Source organism: Peromyscus eremicus, chromosome 16_21 (genome assembly GCF_949786415.1).
Source record: "Peromyscus eremicus chromosome 16_21, PerEre_H2_v1, whole genome shotgun sequence".
Classification (NCBI taxonomy): domain Eukaryota; kingdom Metazoa; phylum Chordata; class Mammalia; order Rodentia; family Cricetidae; genus Peromyscus; species Peromyscus eremicus.
Window position 1 is genome coordinate 63,378,120 of NC_081432.1, and position 17,892 is coordinate 63,396,011.

The following is a 17,892-nucleotide window of genomic DNA, read 5'->3' on the forward strand; positions in this document are numbered from 1 at the left end:
TATACAAAGCTTTCTGCTCTTATAAAAACATAGTATTTTCATTACTGAAAATAAAGTCTTTAAACCATTTCCAATTCTCATTCTTCAGCATGGAAGAAGTGAGCATTTGTGTGCTATTGAATTAGATTTGAATTTCATAAAAATAAGTCATTAAATGAATTTTAGCTAGCGATTAGGACCAAATTTCCCACAATTTCTAGAATGCCTCTGAACATACTTCTGCCATTTTGAACTGCATATTTATGCAGAGTGGTATTCTCAGCATTGATAGTTATCAAGTCAATCAATGTACTGAGAACTCTGAAAGCTACTGAAGATCTCTATCTCGAAGTGCCAAATACCCAACCAAGATATAATCGTTATGTAAAACTACACAAGTGTGTCCTCTTCATTTGTATGCAAATGTGATTTTGCCTTTAATAAATAGCAAAATTGTATTATGCCAAATAATTGTTCTTAATTTAATTTCTGGAGACTGTTGAGGTGACTCAGCAGGTAAAGGTGCTTACCAAGCAAACCTGGTAGCCAGCACTGATCCTTAAATCCATGTATGGAAAGAGAGAATTGACTCCACGAAGTTTTCTTCTAATTTTCATACTCAGGCCACACACACACACACACACACACACACACACACACACACACACACTCATACTCACACACATAAATCATGAACATAATAATAATAGTAATGAATAAAATGAGTTATCAGTAAATGATTCATTTTATACTTTTTATTAACTTAAAACTGTTTTTGTTAATTCTCTGATTTCTTTCTTTTATTGAAAATAGAATTTATCATATAATATACTCTGATACAGTTTCTTCTCCCCCAGTATTTTGTTAATTCTTTGAGAATTTCATGCAGTGTATTGTGATCGTATTTGCTCCTTCTGCCCAGCTCCTCCCAGAACCACCCTCTCCACCCTCAACTCCAACCTACCCAACTTCAGTTTTTCCTCTTTTTGTGAAAACCCATTGGTTCCTGTCTGTGTTGTCTCTATAACCCGAGGCTGTACAAACTGCACGGGTCAAAAGGAAACAAGAGTGGAAATGTTTAAGAAGTTCGGATCCGTCGTGTGTCCTGGAGGCTCTCTTCTCACCGCGCACTTTCTCTGGCCTTGCCCTCTCTTCCCTCTCTCCTCTGTCCTGCTGTCCCGGAGCAGGCTCTCCCACGGGGCCAGGGTGCTCGCCTGCTTGAGCATTCTCTTTTGTACTGGTTGCATCATTTTCCCTTGCACAGGGTGCAGCGGCAGCCCTCACCCAAGGGCTTTCCCTGACGGACGGACGGACGGACGGACGGACGCGCTTTGCCTGTTCCTCTGCAGCTTGCATGCCCCATCGCTTTACGTGAGGGTTACCTTGTTTTCGGAACACACATGCCCTCAGTGTGAGTCATACCAGACACTCCTTTGAGTCGGCTCTGGGTTATGTCCTTATGGTTTTTTAATTTCATTGGTATTTGCTGCAGTAGCTCTCTTTTCATTTCTAATTTTAATAACCTGGGTCTTCTCTTTCTTTTGGTTAATTTGGCTAAGAATTTGTCAGTCTTATTTATCTTTTCCAAGAACCGACCATTTCATCAATTCTTCTGTGTTTCTGTCTTGTGTGGGTTTTTGTTGATTTTCTTGTTCTTATTTCACTAATTATAAACCCCGATTTTGGTTCTCTTCCAGTTTTTAAATTTTTTTTGGGAGAGGTCTAGGGAGTAGAGATGATATTTCATTACATGCATATATGATAGTCTCAAAAATAAATTCATTTGAGAAGCTATTCTAAGTCACGTAATCTTTAATCATATAATCATTGGCTTACAAGTTACACGGCAGAACCTTTGTTCCGATCATTGTATTAGTAGATGCTACCTTACAAGGTGTACCTAATTAAAAAATTAGAATTGTCCTAACCATACAAACCTCCCACAGGGAATATGACTGAGAATTGGGTGTACTTATTCACAGGGACTGGGAAGCCAGACTCTGTAGAATATCCTTCCCTTCTTCCTCACCCTTCTTCGAATCTGTGACGGAAGCCTGCGGATTGTGCATGCGTCTCAGAGCTTACCTGACCACACTTCTTCCGTGGGCTTGGCTAGGAGGCAAAGTGCCCCAGCAGCTTCTTAGGAAATGCAAGAATGGCCACTGTTGGCTCCTGTAATACTTCTCTCTTCTCTTCTCCCAGACCAGAATAAACGGAACAATGAGTTCCTCGTCCCTGGCGTAGGTCTAGCAACAGGAAGATCAGGCTGTGTTGACTGTGAGCCGCTGTGTAGCTGGGTGCATCTTTACGATCACTAGGGTCCATGTGACATAGCTAAGGTGATGCATGCCTGCTCAAGTTAAGATGCTTAAAGCCAAGCGGGGTGGTGGCGCACGTCTTTAATCCCAGCACTTGGGAGGCAGAGGCAGGCGGATCTCTGTGAGTTCGAGGCCAACCTGGTCTACAGAGTGAGATCCAGGACGGGCACCAAAACAACACAGAGAAACCCTGTCTCAAAACAAAACAAAACAAAACAAAAGTTCTTGATAAATCCTTTAAAAAAAAAAAAAGATGCTTAAAGCCATCATGTGATTTCGGTATGTTAAAGCTGAAGGTGGTCTGTTCGTTTGTGTCACTGAATTTGCTACCTGGGTCCCAGTCCCCGTTTCCTGTCCCAGCAGGCTGCTTTGTGTGGCTCCTCAACTGCTCTGCCCTCTGAATCCCCAGATGCAGTCAAGAACTCTTCACAGGCTGGCTGGGGCGTGGTTTGGGGGAGGACCCTGCACTGCATTTCCAGAGAGCAGAAGTTCCTGTTCCCAGCACCAAAGTCAGGCGGCTCACAGCCACCCAAGTCTCCAACCCTCTCTTCGTAAGGCCACACTCTTGTGCATCCCCTGTAGAGGTGTACTAGGAGGTGGGAGGGGAGCAGGGTGGTGGCTCTCTCCCTGGATGGTTCCCCCTAGTTGCTTGTTTGCGTTAGACTCAAGATCAGCCAGCACTCAGTACCTCTCTCCTGGATCCTGGTCACCTTCCCTTGTAAGTCCAGACCTACAGGTGGCAACAGAATCTTCACGGTCAGCCCAGGGTTTTAGCACTGTTCCTGTAGCTGCCCTGTACTCATGTCTTTGTAAAAAAGCTTTCTATGAACAGAGTGCACCATCATTCCCTACCGGGATCCTTGCTAATAAATGCTTTACAGGGAGTCGTTAACTGCCCTTTGACTGGAAGTGGTATTTTCATTCCCTGGAAGAAGAAAGTAAAATGAAGCAATGCTGAGGGACCCGCAAAGGTTACATAGTTAAAATGTGACAGAGCCAGGATCCCACCTCAGCGAGGCTGACTTCTTTGGACCACCACAGTATGATGAATGGGAAAGCCACTGTGCTGCTGTTTAGAAAAATAGTCACTTGAAAGGATATATCAAAACGATTCCCGTTGATGACAGATAAGAACTGATCAGCCAACTTCTTCTCTACCTAGTGCTTTCATGTATAGACTTCAAAAGGGCATTCATTCCTTACGTTGTCCAGGAAACAGAGTGATGCTCTTTGATCTTAGGGAATAAGAAGTTCAAATCCTTCTTACTCACACCATCCTAGTGAACAGTTCTTCACTGCGCGTATTCTCTGAACCCTACAAGGCTTCGGCTAGCTCATCTGGTCTGGAGAGTCCAGCCTTAGGATTTAGGGTTCACTTTTCCTGGCAGGTTAGTTCCTGTGTCCCTGCAGAGGTCCTCACACTCCTCCTGCTCCTCACTTCTTGCTGGGCTCTGTGTCTTTCTGCTCTGCCCTGCCACAGCTGCCTTTGTCCACCATGGTTGTTTGGAGCACCGCCTGTCACATTTCCTGTCCATATGGTCTTTTACTATGACCCTGTTACTGACTACATCTGCAGAGTGTTATTGAATCTGGACTCCAAGGACCCATGGCTGCCACACTATGCTGTGTAGACTGCTCCTAGATGGCTTACCTGGCACTTGACACCTTTTTCGAGGGAACATTTTAAGAAGCCTGCCTTCATGTCTTCCTGTATTTTAGCTGCCAATAAAGACACAACCCAATTCTGGTCCCTTTGGGACTTTTGGATCATTATAGTGCCACAGACTAAGAGCTGAAAACCATATGGCCCTTTGTTCTACACTGCCTTTAACATGCAATTAAATTCCAGAACCCCAAAGAAGGTCTATGACTTGGTGCCCTGTTAAAAAGAGCGCATGTAAGCTGGGTAGTTGTGCATGCCTTTAATCTCAGCACTCAAGAGGCAGAAACAGGAGGATCTCTGAGTTCGAGGCCAGCCTAGTCCACAGAGCAAGTTCCAGGACAGCCTGGGCTATACACAGAAACCCTGTCTCAAAAAACAAACCAAAACCAAAACCAAAAACCAAAACAAACCATAGCACTTATGACTAGGACCGTTTATCATTGGGAGGTTGTTCTGGAGTGAGGTCCTGTTTATGACGACTTTGATTCCTCATCGTGTTTCCTACCATAGGCACTTAGGTTATGGGGAAAGCTGAAGTTCTTCTCCCATCCACACTTCCTGCCTGGAATCCTTTTTGATACTGCTGCAGCTAAAGCAGCCAAACCAGAGAGAACACTTGACAGAAACGCAAACCTGAGAGTTCAAGAACCACGTTTCTCTCCTTAGACCAGTCGCCCGGCCGTTGTGCTTAAGATTTCTTCTGAACAAGCTGTCTGAGGACCACAGGACAAGCTGCCTAGTAAAAGCTCTTGGCTTTGTCACGTGGTTTGCATAATTAACATCTTTCCCATCCCTTTTTTTTAATAAAGAGAAAATATTGTTAATATTGTTATGTTCATTTTTAAAAGGTTGCTCAAACAAAAGGGCAAATTCTGGTTGTGTCTACTTCACAGGGTAATCCTCCTGGAAAACTAAAAAAAATGTAGTAGTTGATATCTTTTGTTTAAGAAACGTTGCCATTTTGTGTAATTTGAGATACAGACAGATCTATCAAGCTCAGCCCCTTCCAAAATATGATTTATTCCATTGTCCTGGCAAAGATTTAAGAATAAGATGTCATGTTGAGCCATTTTGTTTACTTTCATGAAAAAGCTCTTTTATCTTCCATCCAAATAAGAAAGGATGTTTAAGTCCAGAGATGTTTTATAATCCAGCCCTCATTATAAAAGAACACAGTTTTTAAAAAAAGCTAGTCCTTAAAAATGAGTTAAGATAAAAATAGATTCATGCGGTAGATGGCTGCATTGTGTTCATTATAAACTTGAGTGTCTTTGAGTTGAAGTCAGTACAGTGATTGTTCAAGCAGAGGAAGAAAGTATGAATTCCTCTAGATGCCTGGAATGCTGACGGAGCCAGAACCATTTAACTGCCAGAGCTACCATCAGCTCCATCTGCAACAGCCCCACGTGGGGTCTGAGCCATGGTCAAGAAGCAGTCACAATCCCTCTACTTCCATCCAGCCCAGCACCCAGGAAAAACTCTTCCCTGCTTAAGCCCAGTCATCAGTCCTCTCTCTGTCAGCACGCTGCCTGCCGAGTTTGTAGGAATGATCCTGCTCAATGGGGGCCTCAAATGGGTATCCACACAATCTCCTCATATCTCTGCAGCTTGCTCACCTCTGTAGCAGGAATCTTAAAAGGTCTTATTAATTAAATCAAACCTGAGGCCAGTTATTGGGGTGAATGCCGGAAGATCAGAGAAGCAGAATAAGCCACAGCTACCTTACCTCACCAGTTCCTCAGCTGATCCTGCTTCCTCAGTCTGGAAGCTTCTGAGTCCTCAACCAGAATGAATCTCAGCTGAACTGCTGCTCAAAACCTAAAAGCTTAACCAGCCAAATGCTTCTAGTTTCTGGTCTTCACACCTTATATATCTTTCTGCTTTCTGCCATCACTCCCTGGGATTAAAGGAGTGTGTCACCATGCTTGGCTGTATCCTTGTGGCCTTGAACTCACAGAGATCCAGACAAATTTCTGCCTCTGGAATGCTAGAATTAAAGGCGTGTGCTACCGTTGCCTATCCTCTATGTTTGATATTGTGGCTGTTCTGTTCTGTGACCCCAGATAAATTTATTAGGGTGCACAATATTTTGGGGAACACAATACCTCCACACACCTCCTCACTCTTGATTGCATCTCATATTTCTCTGGACTCTGAGAGTTTTTCTGTTTAGGAGGCTGCTTCTCTTTCCCTCAGTTTCCTTGAGTAAATACACCCAGTCAGTTCAGTACCACATCCTGCCCCTGCCATGTCTGCCTGCTCCACTCCTTGGCTTCCTTCCCACCACAGTAGCACGAGTCTCCTGTGCCCAGCGTTGATTTCCCGAGGCCTTGGCTCACCTTCCCAGGCATAGGGCATTTGCAGTTTTCTTCTTTCTACATCATCACTGGTTCTTACAGTTCTGTAGGAGCATTCTCACCCTCAAATTCGTGAGGCTTTGTGGACCTGGGTTCAAATGATGTGATTTAAAAGTGGTGCATTGGGTACCAGGTTAGTCTTGTCAGCTTGACTAGATGTAGAATCACTTAGAAGCACACTGATGACTGTACCTTTTTTTTAAAAAAAGATTTGGTTCCATCGTGTGTGTGTGTGTGTGTGTGTGTGTGTGTGGTGTGTGTGTGTGTGTGTGTATGCATGTGTGTACCCCCATCTGCAGAACTTAGAGTTGTCAGATCCCCTGGAGCTGGAATTTCAGGCAGTTGTGAGCCACCTTCCTCTGGAAGATCAGCATGCGTTCTTAACCACCGAGCCATCTCTCCAACCCTCTACTGTGTTTCCTGAGACTTTCAACTGAGAAGAAAAGAGCTACCAGAATGGAAGCAGCACCACCCCACTGACTGGGGTCTAGGGCTGAATAACATTTGGGAAAAGAAGAATGCAAGCTGAGCCCCAACGTTCCCTGTGGTCTGCTTCCTAGATGTGGAGGTAACATGATGCGGCTCACACTCGGCAGTCATGATTTTCTTGCCACGATGTTGTGATTGATTGTATCCCCTCAAATGATGAGCCCTTCCTCCTTAAATTACCTATCATCAGGATTTTGGCCACAGCAAGAAGAAAAGTCACCATACAGCTGCCATGTGGTATCTGCACTGACTGTCCGCTCAGCTTCACCAACACCGGCATCCTTGTGTCCCAGCACTGGGTGCCAGTCTCTAAAAGCCCTTTGCATGGTTGTCTCGGGTGTGAGCTTGCTCTCTGCCCACCATTGCCATTAACAGTGTCCCTCCCCGGTGGTAGAATAAGTTTATGCCCCCTTGCAGTGCTGAGCCGTAAACAGAATTCTCTAGAAAGGCACAGTGAGATATCTCACGTTTGAGAATGTAAACTTAGGCATCGGTACACACAGCACGGCTTTCCACACAAGTAGGTACTATGTGTACCGTATTAAAAGAGGCTCCTTTGTGTTTGTTTTTGTGTGTGGACATATAATTGGATATGCAAGCTAGTGTTTGGGCCAAGTGTGTCTTCACAAAGACGTTGGCTGTAAATTTAGCCCATTGTATTACTACAGGACACGTTTGCTTGTTTGTTTTTCTGTTTAGGAGGCTGCTGTCATTTGTTTGTAGAACATCAGACACAAACAAATTCCCTTTTCGTCCCCCGTGATGAATGTCTGGCAGAAAGGACTGAGGCCTTGTATGATTTATTTTTTCAGTAATTTTATTCTGTGGTAGACGCCACAGTGTTCTATTGTAAAGTCTCCAGAAGAGTTTCAAGTTAACTCTCTTCAAAGCTGCCCCTTTGCTTATCTCTCAAGCCTAGCAGTGCTCAGGCACATCTGAGGGTTGGGACAGTTGGCATCTGAGGGTTGGAGATGGTTGGCATCTGAGGATTGGGACAGTTGGCATCTGAGGACTGGGAGAGTGGGCATCTGAGGATTGGGACAATTGACATCTGAAGATTGGAGACAGTTGGCTCAGGTTGCTGTGTGTGGGTCTAAGACGGATCTTTGTTGCTAAGTGAAATTCTGTGGTTTGGGCTAAGGAGAGTTGGTACAAAATTGTTGGTTGTTTTTCTTAGGTGCCACTTGGGCCCCACCCACAAACTTCTTTTCAGGGTTAGCTTGGTGATCCCCACCCCACACCAAACTCAAAGTGGAGCCTAGGGGAAGTGTCAAGGTTTATACCTCAAGCCAGCACTCATCTCAGAGCTTTACCCAGTTTTGAAAACTAATCCATCTTAGCCGCAGTTGAGATCTCCAAGGCCATTTGACCACACCACCCCTAATGTGCTATCCAAAAGATCAATTTGAAGTTATTTAAGGTTTTTAATAGCTGAGTGGCTTCCATACTTGCCCTTCATCTTGCCCCATGGTCCAAATTTGCTATGTCCATCAATACAAGTTGCTTTCTGTTTGGTCCATCAAGAACTGATAGACCCCAGACCCAGGGTACTACCTTCTCGAGGGGGTGCCCCAAGAACCCAGACTCCAATCCAGTTGATGCAACAGCAAAAGGTGTTTATTAATGTGGCTGTACAGTCAGGCTCCTCTACTCCAAAGAGCAAGAGTTGTGCCTATTGCAATCACATGGGTACTTTTAAAGGAAAAACCCATAAAAGCCATAAGATTACAATTCCCATACAATTTCATGGCCTGATCACAGGGTGATCACAGAGTGGGTACAGTCACATCTGCATGCACATTCTTCCCGAAACCTCAAGGAGGGTATCAGGGCGGGAGTGGAGTTTACACAAAGGTCACAGTGGTCCTTCCTGGAACACTTACAATTATCCCAGTCACAGTTGAGCGCATCTCTTAACAGAGATCTCTTTACATTGTTACATTGTGGCAGGGGTGGTTGAATAATGATTGAGTCAGCTTGCCGTTGGAACTAGATTTTTAGTTTCTCATTTCCTGGAGCTTGGGGGTGTAAGCCTGAAGGGTTAGGGTCTTTCAGAACCAATGGAGATATTCTCAAACGCTGTACCCCTGTCCTCTTGTGAATCTATCAGCTTATACTTTATGGATTTGGAGCGTGTTATTAGTTTAGAATTATCTCATCTTCCTGAGATTTTTTTCTTTTATCCTAAACAGTGATCAATTTATTGCTAATAATCCTGTTTCTTAAATTCTATTTTAAAAAACAAATACAGATCTGCCATCTCTTATACACAGCTCACATCTAAAGCATAATACAGAATATTCTAGAGCAGCACTAAAGGAGCCAAGCCAGCATCAAGTAATCAAATACATTGATATACTCACAGTGGGAAATATAAATTTGTTTTCATCTTTTTATTTTATTTTATTTTATTTAAAACCCAGCTCTCACAGTCATAGGCTTTAGTTGTGCCTCTTTATAAGTGATGTCTGGATTGTTTTCACTTTTGAATCCAAGTTTAAGTCCATTCAGTGCCAGTCAGCATCTTCAATCCTATCATGTTTACATCCATTCTACTCTGTTTCCTAGTCCTTTGTTTACCATCTGGTTTGCTGACCCCATTTTCCTTATTCATTATTTGGAAATTTTGTACTTTATATTTTTATTTAGCTTTTACTTTAGTGGCTATTTTTTAAAACTTAAGCTGGGCGTGGGGTATATGCCTGTAATCCCAACACTCAGGAGGCTGAAGCAGGTGAATCTCAAGGTTGAGGTCAAGCCTGGGCTACATGGCAAGTTCCAAGTAAACTGGAGATACACAATGAGACCCTGTCACTAAGTAAACAAACAGGCAAGTGGAATAATAAGGTGATATAAAGTTTATGTGCATATTTAACTTTGTGGAGTCTAAAGATGATTAATCTAATTTTCTGATCAATGATTAACTTTAATCTCCATTTTATCATATTGTTAAACATTTTAATTATGTCTTTTTGTATGATTCAATATAGTAATTGTTGTTATTCCAGAAAGTCAGTTCATGGGTGTGGTACTTGAGAGTACCACAAGAGGACTGAGTCTTTCAAGCCAGCCTGAGCTACATAGCAAGATCCTGTCTCAAAATACAAAATGAGAAAACAAATTAGAGCGTGTTTGGATGTTCTGGTTTGGGTTTTCCTGGGTTTACCCCAATGCCTCCTTTTGCTCGTCCGGGTTTGGAGTTCTTTGAAATCATCCCTGCTGGCCCTTCCGGGCGGGTCCGTGAAGAGCTCTCTGTGTAGCCCTCCCTGTTGTCCATGTTAGCCGGGCTGGGAAACTTTGTTTGGCATTGCTTCTCAGCCTCTTGAAGACTTGGTCACATGATCCCTTACCTTGAGCTTTTAAGAGGCCTGCTTTGATCTCAAGGCATTGAGCCTTCTGACATTGCTTGGAAGGATTTTCTTGTGCTGTCCACTCAAAGTGGCCTCAGTGTGGACTGATTTTTTAATTTATTTCTTCATTTTGGATTGTTTCCTTACTTTCCTGCAAATTTAATTATGCAAGTGAGGAAACCTCAATTAAACTTTGTGCAGAATCCGTAAGTGGATCTGAGGAGGAGTGCTCCCGGGCTTTCTGAGCTGCCATGGTGGAAGAACTGGGTTCTGTTGTGCTTTCCTGCTCTGAACCAGCACAGTAAGTGTGTTGTTATTGAGCTGTAGGACTTTGTATTGATCTCCATTTCATCTTGTCTCTTCTTAAAGCTTTAAAAACATCCCAACTCAGTTACCTAGCTTATTAGTTTTACCTCATAGCTTGGAGTTGTCTGTGAATGTGATGTGCATATTCCCTGGGTCTTCCGTAATTGCTTGGTAAAAATAGTGATCAGGAGCTGTCCGTGTCTGCAGCCCCAGGGCCTGTCACTACAGCTCTGTCAGTGGATATTGGTCAGAAGTCTTTGAAAGCATCTCCAGTGCGTCCTGCGTCACTGTTGGTTTCAGAGCATCTCAACGTTCTGTCCCCAGTGTTTACTTTTGGTGAACTTGCTAAGCTCAGTCCAATTGAGGTCCATCCAGCATTTCTTCAGAAGAAAGTACGTGTCCTGAGTTCTGTGTGAGCCACAGCAGAGAGAAGTAAACAAGAAGGAGCCACGGCTCCCTCCTTCATGCTTCTTGTGTCTCAGGAGAGGAGATACTCAAGCTAGCCAGAAGGCCGCCTCATGGCACTCTCTTCCCTGCATTTACTAGGGGCGGCTTCTCCTTGAGCTGTAGGTGCTCATGACTTTCACCCTGGTTCTTTTCTTGCTAAGTTAGACACAACACTTGGCTTTCTATAGCTCAGCAGTGTGTAGATTTCAGACAAGGCTAATTTCCATATCGCTTTTCTATGTCAGTCATTAATCCTTAATAAATTCTTGGTATTTTGCATTCATAAAAGTTCAGAGTACATGACAGAGTGCGGGAAGATTGGACTTCAGGTCACTACATGTCTTCTTGTTCTAACAGTTTTACCCATGATTTCAGTGTTCATCAGAATTCCGTCTTTCTTCTCCGAACTCCCTGTTCCCCTCAAGGCAATACAGTACAGAAGTCTGGTGTCAGTCTGGGACTTTCTGGCCTGGTCCCTTTGTGTTGACCATCTCATTGGGTTTCCAGTCTGCTCCAAGACGCCATTTCCTTTTTCTCTAGCGGGGTTTTTGAACATGTTATGCAAACTAATGGTGTAACAGGTTTAATAGAAGAGCTTAACTTGGTTGGGCACTGGCTTTGTGTCCAGGCAGCAGATTTGCTCGGCTTCTGCTGTTCGCTTTTGGGATGCCAGCTAACATCCATTGGGAAGTCCTGTCACTTTCATTTGACGCATTCCCCAGGCTGTCCCCATGCTCACCGCCTGTTCCGTGCCCAGTTCTTGCCCTTACCTTTCCCATCTGGCAAGAGGATAAATTCCTGTGTGTTTTCCATTACCCTGATGTCAACATTAGTTCTGTTCTTTCCAAATTATGATTAAAACTTGGGTAGACTTTTAAATCAGTTATCTTCTTCATGCTCGTGATTGTGTGTGTGTGTGTGTGTGTGTGTGTGTGTGTGTGTGTGTGTGTTGGCCTATGTATGCCATGGAGTGTGTGCACAGGCCAGGAGTCACTGCTTCCCTCGTGTTTTGCTTTGAGGCAGGATCTCTCTTGTTTTTTGTTGCTACACTGCATATGCCAGGGTTTGCTTTTCAGGTGTGTGGGGTACATTGAAATAGTGTCCACTGAGTACTTAGCATGTAAGCCCTCTGTATATCCTGCTGTGAGCACATTTCCTACATGAACATCCAGGGATCTTCTTTCCCTCATGCTTTCTTGACGTTTTACCTGTGCCTTGTGCTCTTGTCTTTATGTGTTGATGTCCTACAGCAATTAACACGATGCTGTGTGTGTGACAGACACACAACCCACATGGAATGGAAAATCCAATTAGCGACTTCGTAGATTAAAACACGCTCATAATTGCAATTGGCACTTTCCCCAAACCGCCTGACAAGATGTGAACTTCATGTTTGATCTCAGTGGCAACCACAGCGCCCTCATGTGGTTAGTCTGGGGACGGCCAGAGGCAGACAGTAAGACAGCATTGTTCAATCAGCTACTAAATATTGACGTGCTATTTCTAGGGAAGACATTTCCCTAAAGAGAGCACAGATGGGGTCTGAGAGGGAGCTTTTCCCAGGTACTTATCTTAAGTGCTGCAATCCCAGATGACGTTCTGAGTGGGGGTAAACATACTATCAAATGATTACTGTAGAGACAACACTAGTCTTCTTGACAAACTCTCTGGGGCTGGGGCTTCTGCTTTCTCTGTCTCAGAAGACTTGTGAAGTTGTGAGACATGGAATGGAGTGAGGCAGAGTCCCTTCGTCTCCTCAAAGGTCTTCAGTGAGTGGCAACTTGTTGGCCCATGTCAGTAGAGGTTGTGGATAGGTTTTCCCACAAAAGGACCCTCTCCCAGCGACCCCCAGAAGAGCAAGTATTCCCCTCTCCTGCCTAGCCTGCTCAGGGAGGTAAACAGCATGAGCTCACCAGCCTGGCACATATTTATGAGTCTGAGCATGCTAAGGTCCAGGTACCAAGAGCCAGCCTAGCCCGGGCCTACGAACCTTGGCCTTGACTGGGCTGCACCAGCACCTCCTGCTACCTCACAAGGATTAGGCACACTCTCTCCTGGGAACTGTGTCTCCTAACATCTTATTTGTGGGAGGAAAAAAGAGTACCATGGGGTCAGAGATTGGCTAAACTGTGAAAAGACGCCCTAGAGTCTATGGTTCTTAAGTAGCCAAGCACAAAGGAAGGAACAACGTCAAGGGTAAATAGACTAAGGCCAGACCTGTATGAGAGGCAGTGATTGACACCTCAAAGATGTGTGATGCGGAAGCCTAGGGGAGGTCAGATGACATCATCCAGGGAGAGCCTGCCCATCCTGGCTGGGTACATCCACTTGTGTGTGCTCTGTGAACATCTGTATTCAAAGAGAAAGAAGCCCTTGAGAATGACTTTTGCCCTTCTAAGAATTGGGGAGGAGGCAGGGGGATTGGAGAAGCAGAAATCGGTGTGCATGAACAGATGCTTTGTGGAGTGATTAAAAAGTGACCTTGGAAGCGTTTAGCTTGGCTTGGTTTATTAAGCCTTTTCATTTATTCATTTGTCCTGGAGCTTGATTTTGCACCATCTCATGATGTCTAAGCATACATGTTGAGAGAATATTAAGAGAATAGATTTAACCTCTATTTCACCGATCAAATGTTTGTACAAGTGTTACCTCAAAATGAATGGGTAAATAATTTTTAAGTGAATTGATTCAAGTTAACTTTCTAGCCATTAAGGAAAATAAAAAATTTTATAGTATGAAATTGCTCAGTGTTTAGTCTCACAGTAAAGGTCTCAGCAATGTTTATGATGTGGGCTTTTTTCCAGGTCGGTTTAATTTAGTAGATTTCATTTTTTCATTACTGAAAAGAGGCTTAAATGCTGTATAGTCACGGAGATGCTCTTCTGCTTTGGAGCAGAGCTTGAATAGTGCTTCAAATTCTGATGGAGAGGGTTACCTCTGGCTTCTTATTTGAGGAGTTCAGAGGAAAATTCTTTTCTTGGGAGATTGCAGAGATGTGGTCAGAGGACATTTTCATGAGATGAGCGTCTTTTAGGGAGAGGACACCTTCTCATCACAGAAGGGCTCAAGCAAAGGTGGAACTGTCTTCTGGGGAAGGCTGGGGAGTGGCAGGTCTCTGTCACCGTGAGATGTTCAGGATGGGAGATTTGCTGAGGGCCCTCAAGGATCCACAGCAAAGGCTGGAGGTGGTTCAGGTTGTCAACATACACTTTTTACCGCATCAAGTCGGTGCTTGACCTCACCTTATGCATTCTGCTCATGAAAATAGAACAAGTAAAGGAAGCCACTCTTGGGCTGAGGAGATTGCTCAGGTGGTACAGTGCCTGCCACACAAGCACTGGGGCCTGGGCCGGGAATCCCTGAAAGTGTCTGTGCAGCTTGTAATCCCAGTGCCGGGAGAATGGAGGGTCACGGGAGCTCGCTGGCCAGCCAGCCTACCTGAATGGGTGAGCTTCAGCTTTAGTGGGAGCCTTTGCCTCAAAAATAAAGAAATATATAAAAAAGATTGACATCCACAGTAGCAGACACCAGATGTTGACCTCTGGCCTCTACATGGGTACACACCCACACTAAGAATTACATATACCATGTGTGCCACAAACCTCCACATATATCACAATCACTCATGATTATTTAATACACAGTTGATCACGTTCCTACTTCTTTGTAGTTTTTAAGTAGGAAAAGAGGATCTGTTCAAGTCCTGAAAGACATACCAAATGGTGGCTTCACCTTTTATGCTCAGGACTTGAACTTGGGCAGAGAACATAAATGTCTGATCCATTTCTTTGTGCCCCAGCTCCTGCACATAGTGGGCTCTCATCACTCCTTACATGTCTAATTCAAACGTGGTTTATATGTTTTTACGCAAAGTCGACTCTCAGGGAAAGCATTGTGCATTTCGAGTCCTGCAGACCCAGATCTCCCTCTAAATGCCCCGAGAAGACCCTCCGGCCACAGCTCTTTGCACAGGCAGCCTCTGGTCTCGGAATCAAGGCTGCCATCATGTGGGGAAATCAAAGGTAATTGTGGTGCCATTGTCTGAGGCTGGGTGGCATTTCTAGAAACGAGAATCTCAGCTTACATTGCCTTCTTTCTTTTCTTTGGGACTTATGCCAAGATGCTTGCAAGCTCCAGCTTGAGCTCTCTGCTCTGCTTGGCCTTGCACTGATGACCAGGTGACTCCTGGTCCCCTTTCCTGCTTCTTGTTACCTATGGCAGCTATGCCGTGTGAAATCCTATCATATACAGAATGTTGTTGTGCCCCAAGCAGCTGGTAAGCACTGTGATCTTAGTTCCTTGCATTAGAGCGTGAGCCCAGGAGGGCTGGGGCCCAGTCTGGCCTGGGCACTGCTACGTTCCAAGCTCCTGGAGTGGTGCTTTGCTCACACAGCACAGGACAGGCCCTTTCAGCATGTACGTCCATCACTCAGGCTAAAGCGGTGCTGACTGGATTGCTTTAGATTCTCCCCTGAGACAGAATTTTCTTTTCCAATGTGAAACTCCCTCTTCCTGCTCCTGTGTTTAACCTCCATCATCAAGTATTGTCTTCAGTACGCACCTTTAAGGAGAGCTGAATTGCACGATTGCTTTCTAAGATTTATTTATTTTTGTTTATGTGTGTGCATGTGTGTCTGTGTGAGCATTGCACCCGAGTGAGTACCCACAGAGGCCCGCGAGGGCATTGGGTCCCTGGAACTGGAGTTGCAGACAGTTGCTCAGCCGCCTGGTACCAGTGCTAGGGATTGAACTTCAGCCCTGTGTGAGAGCAGTCCTGGATTTTAACCTCTGTGCCACCTCTCCAGATCCGGAACTGTTGTTTAGACATGCTACATGTATGCATGTGCACATGCTCATGTGTGTGCAGGTGCATATGGAGGCCAGAAGATGGCCTTGGTTTTCATCCTCTGCCTCCTTCACTGGCCTGGACTGACTGGCCAGTGAGTGCCGGACTCCACCTGTCTCAACGCCCCCAGCTCTGGGATGACAATCACACACTATTACACCAAGCTTTTTGTGTATTCTGGGGCCTGAACTTAGGGCCTCAAGCCTGCCAGACAAGCACTTCACCAACTGATCATCTTCCAGCCGTGACTGTCCTTTAAAGCAGTTACTCCTTGAGATAACTTCTGCTCCTGCTTGTCATTGCCTCCCTCAGGCTTAGAAGTGGCCGCCTAACTCGTGAGGGCCACACTGCCTGTGAGGAGCCACACTGCATATGAGGGCCACACTGCATATGAGGGCCACACTGCATGTGAGAACCACACTGCATATGAGGGCCACACTGCATGTGAGGGCCACACTGCATGTGAGAACCACACTGCATGTGAGGGCCACACTGCATGTGAGGAGCCACGCTGCATGTGAGGAGCCACGCTGCATGTGAGGAGCCACGCTGCATGTGAGGAGCCACACTGCATGTGAGGGCCACACTGCATGTGAGGAGCCACGCTGCATGTGAGGGCCACACTGCATGTGAGGGCCACACTGCTGGCTCCTAGTGGTAAGTAGTGGTGAGGAAAGCTTCCTCCTGAGTCATGTCCCAGGCATCTTAGTTTATTTCTCATTTTATGAGAACTCCTGACATCCCTTCCAACAGCCCATCTGTAACCACTGTCAGGGAACTTACGGTTCTTGGTGTCCAGTCTGCTCTGGATGTCGTTTTTTTCCATCTACAAATGCTCTAGAACAGAAAGAACACAGGTTCTTCCTCTGGTGCTGGTGAACGTGCCCTCTAATGTCTGAGAACCTGCAAAGTTGACGCTGCATGAAGGGAATGTGGTGTGGTTTTGTTTTGTTTGCTCTCTGACGACATTGAGATCAACCAGGCAGGAAAGTCTCTTCTAGGTTGCTTTCTGTTGCTGTAATAATAAAACACTCTGACAAAGCAACTGTGGGAAGACAAGGTTTATTAAGCTCACACACACTTCCAGGTCATCGTCCGTCATGGCGGTAACCAGGGTAAGAACTCAGAGGCAGGCTCTCGGGAGAAGGCTGATCTGCACCTCACTCTCTGGCTTGCACACTGGCTCCTGCTCAAGACTGCGTTCTATTACAGCCTACATCCACCACCTAGGAAAGGTGCTGCCCACAGTGGGCTGGGCCCTCCCACATCAATCTTTAATCAAGACAATCTTCCATAAGCGTGGCCACAGACCATGATCGAGGCAATTCTTCAGTTGAGGCCTCCTCTTCCCAGGTGACTCTAGGTTGTCAAGTTGACAAAAAACAAAAACAAAAACAACAACAACAACAACCAAAAAAAACAAACAAACAAAAACCAAACCAGGACAAAACCCATACTTTACTAGGGTCTACTTCTAAGATTTTCTTGAAGGGAATTTTATAAAGTTCTCCTCTTTAATTAGGTTTAAAGCGATTGAATTTATTAAGCTGTTCATTCCCGAACCTACCCCAGCCTAAATGGCTTATTTTTCTGTTTTAGAACAAGTCATTATTATGTGAGAAGTGCCTCTTTCATATATTATCTTACTGGCGTTTGGTTAATTCAAGTCTAACAGTTGAAATTTCCCTGAACAATTAGTTCTCATCTCAATTAAGGTAATTCAATTCCCACAAGCATTTTAAACCCCATTTACACATTTACTATAACTGAGTTTTGCAAGCATCTCCCATGCCTGACAGAGCCAACTTTCAAGCCTAACAAAGGATTATTCTAAGCAAGTAAGCAACTAAGAAATACTAGCAGTCAGACATATGCATGCATAAGTCGGCTCTCTCAACATTTCAACATTATTTCCAATAGTAAATCAAATATACAGAAACCTTTCAACTTAATATCAGAAGTCTGAACTCAATTACACATTTTAAATTGAAATCATAATCTCTTTAAGTATTTCAAACTGTTAAAACAAGCTAGAACAGCCCAGGGATGCAGAGATCTCTCTTCTACACGGCTCAGGAAAAGTATTAAGGCTCTGAGTTTGACTGTATTTATATATATTCTTATTCTGTAAACTTGC

At 44.6% G+C, this 17,892-nt stretch overlaps 1 protein-coding gene across 3 annotated transcripts in view; it reads left to right on the forward strand.

The window, feature by feature from the left end:
* Positions 1-17,892, forward strand: part of Kif6 (kinesin family member 6) — a 323,846-nt gene that overhangs the window by 20,114 nt on the left and 285,840 nt on the right. The window contains exon 1 of one of the 3 annotated variants that reach the window (XM_059281634.1): positions 6,668-6,885. The exons of the other annotated variants lie outside the window; for them this stretch is intronic. Coding sequence (XP_059137617.1) covers positions 6,878-6,885 — 8 coding nt within the window. The 5' untranslated portion in view covers positions 6,668-6,877. Of the gene's footprint in view, positions 1-6,667; positions 6,886-17,892 lie in introns of those variants that run through there. 3 annotated transcript variants of the gene reach the window in all.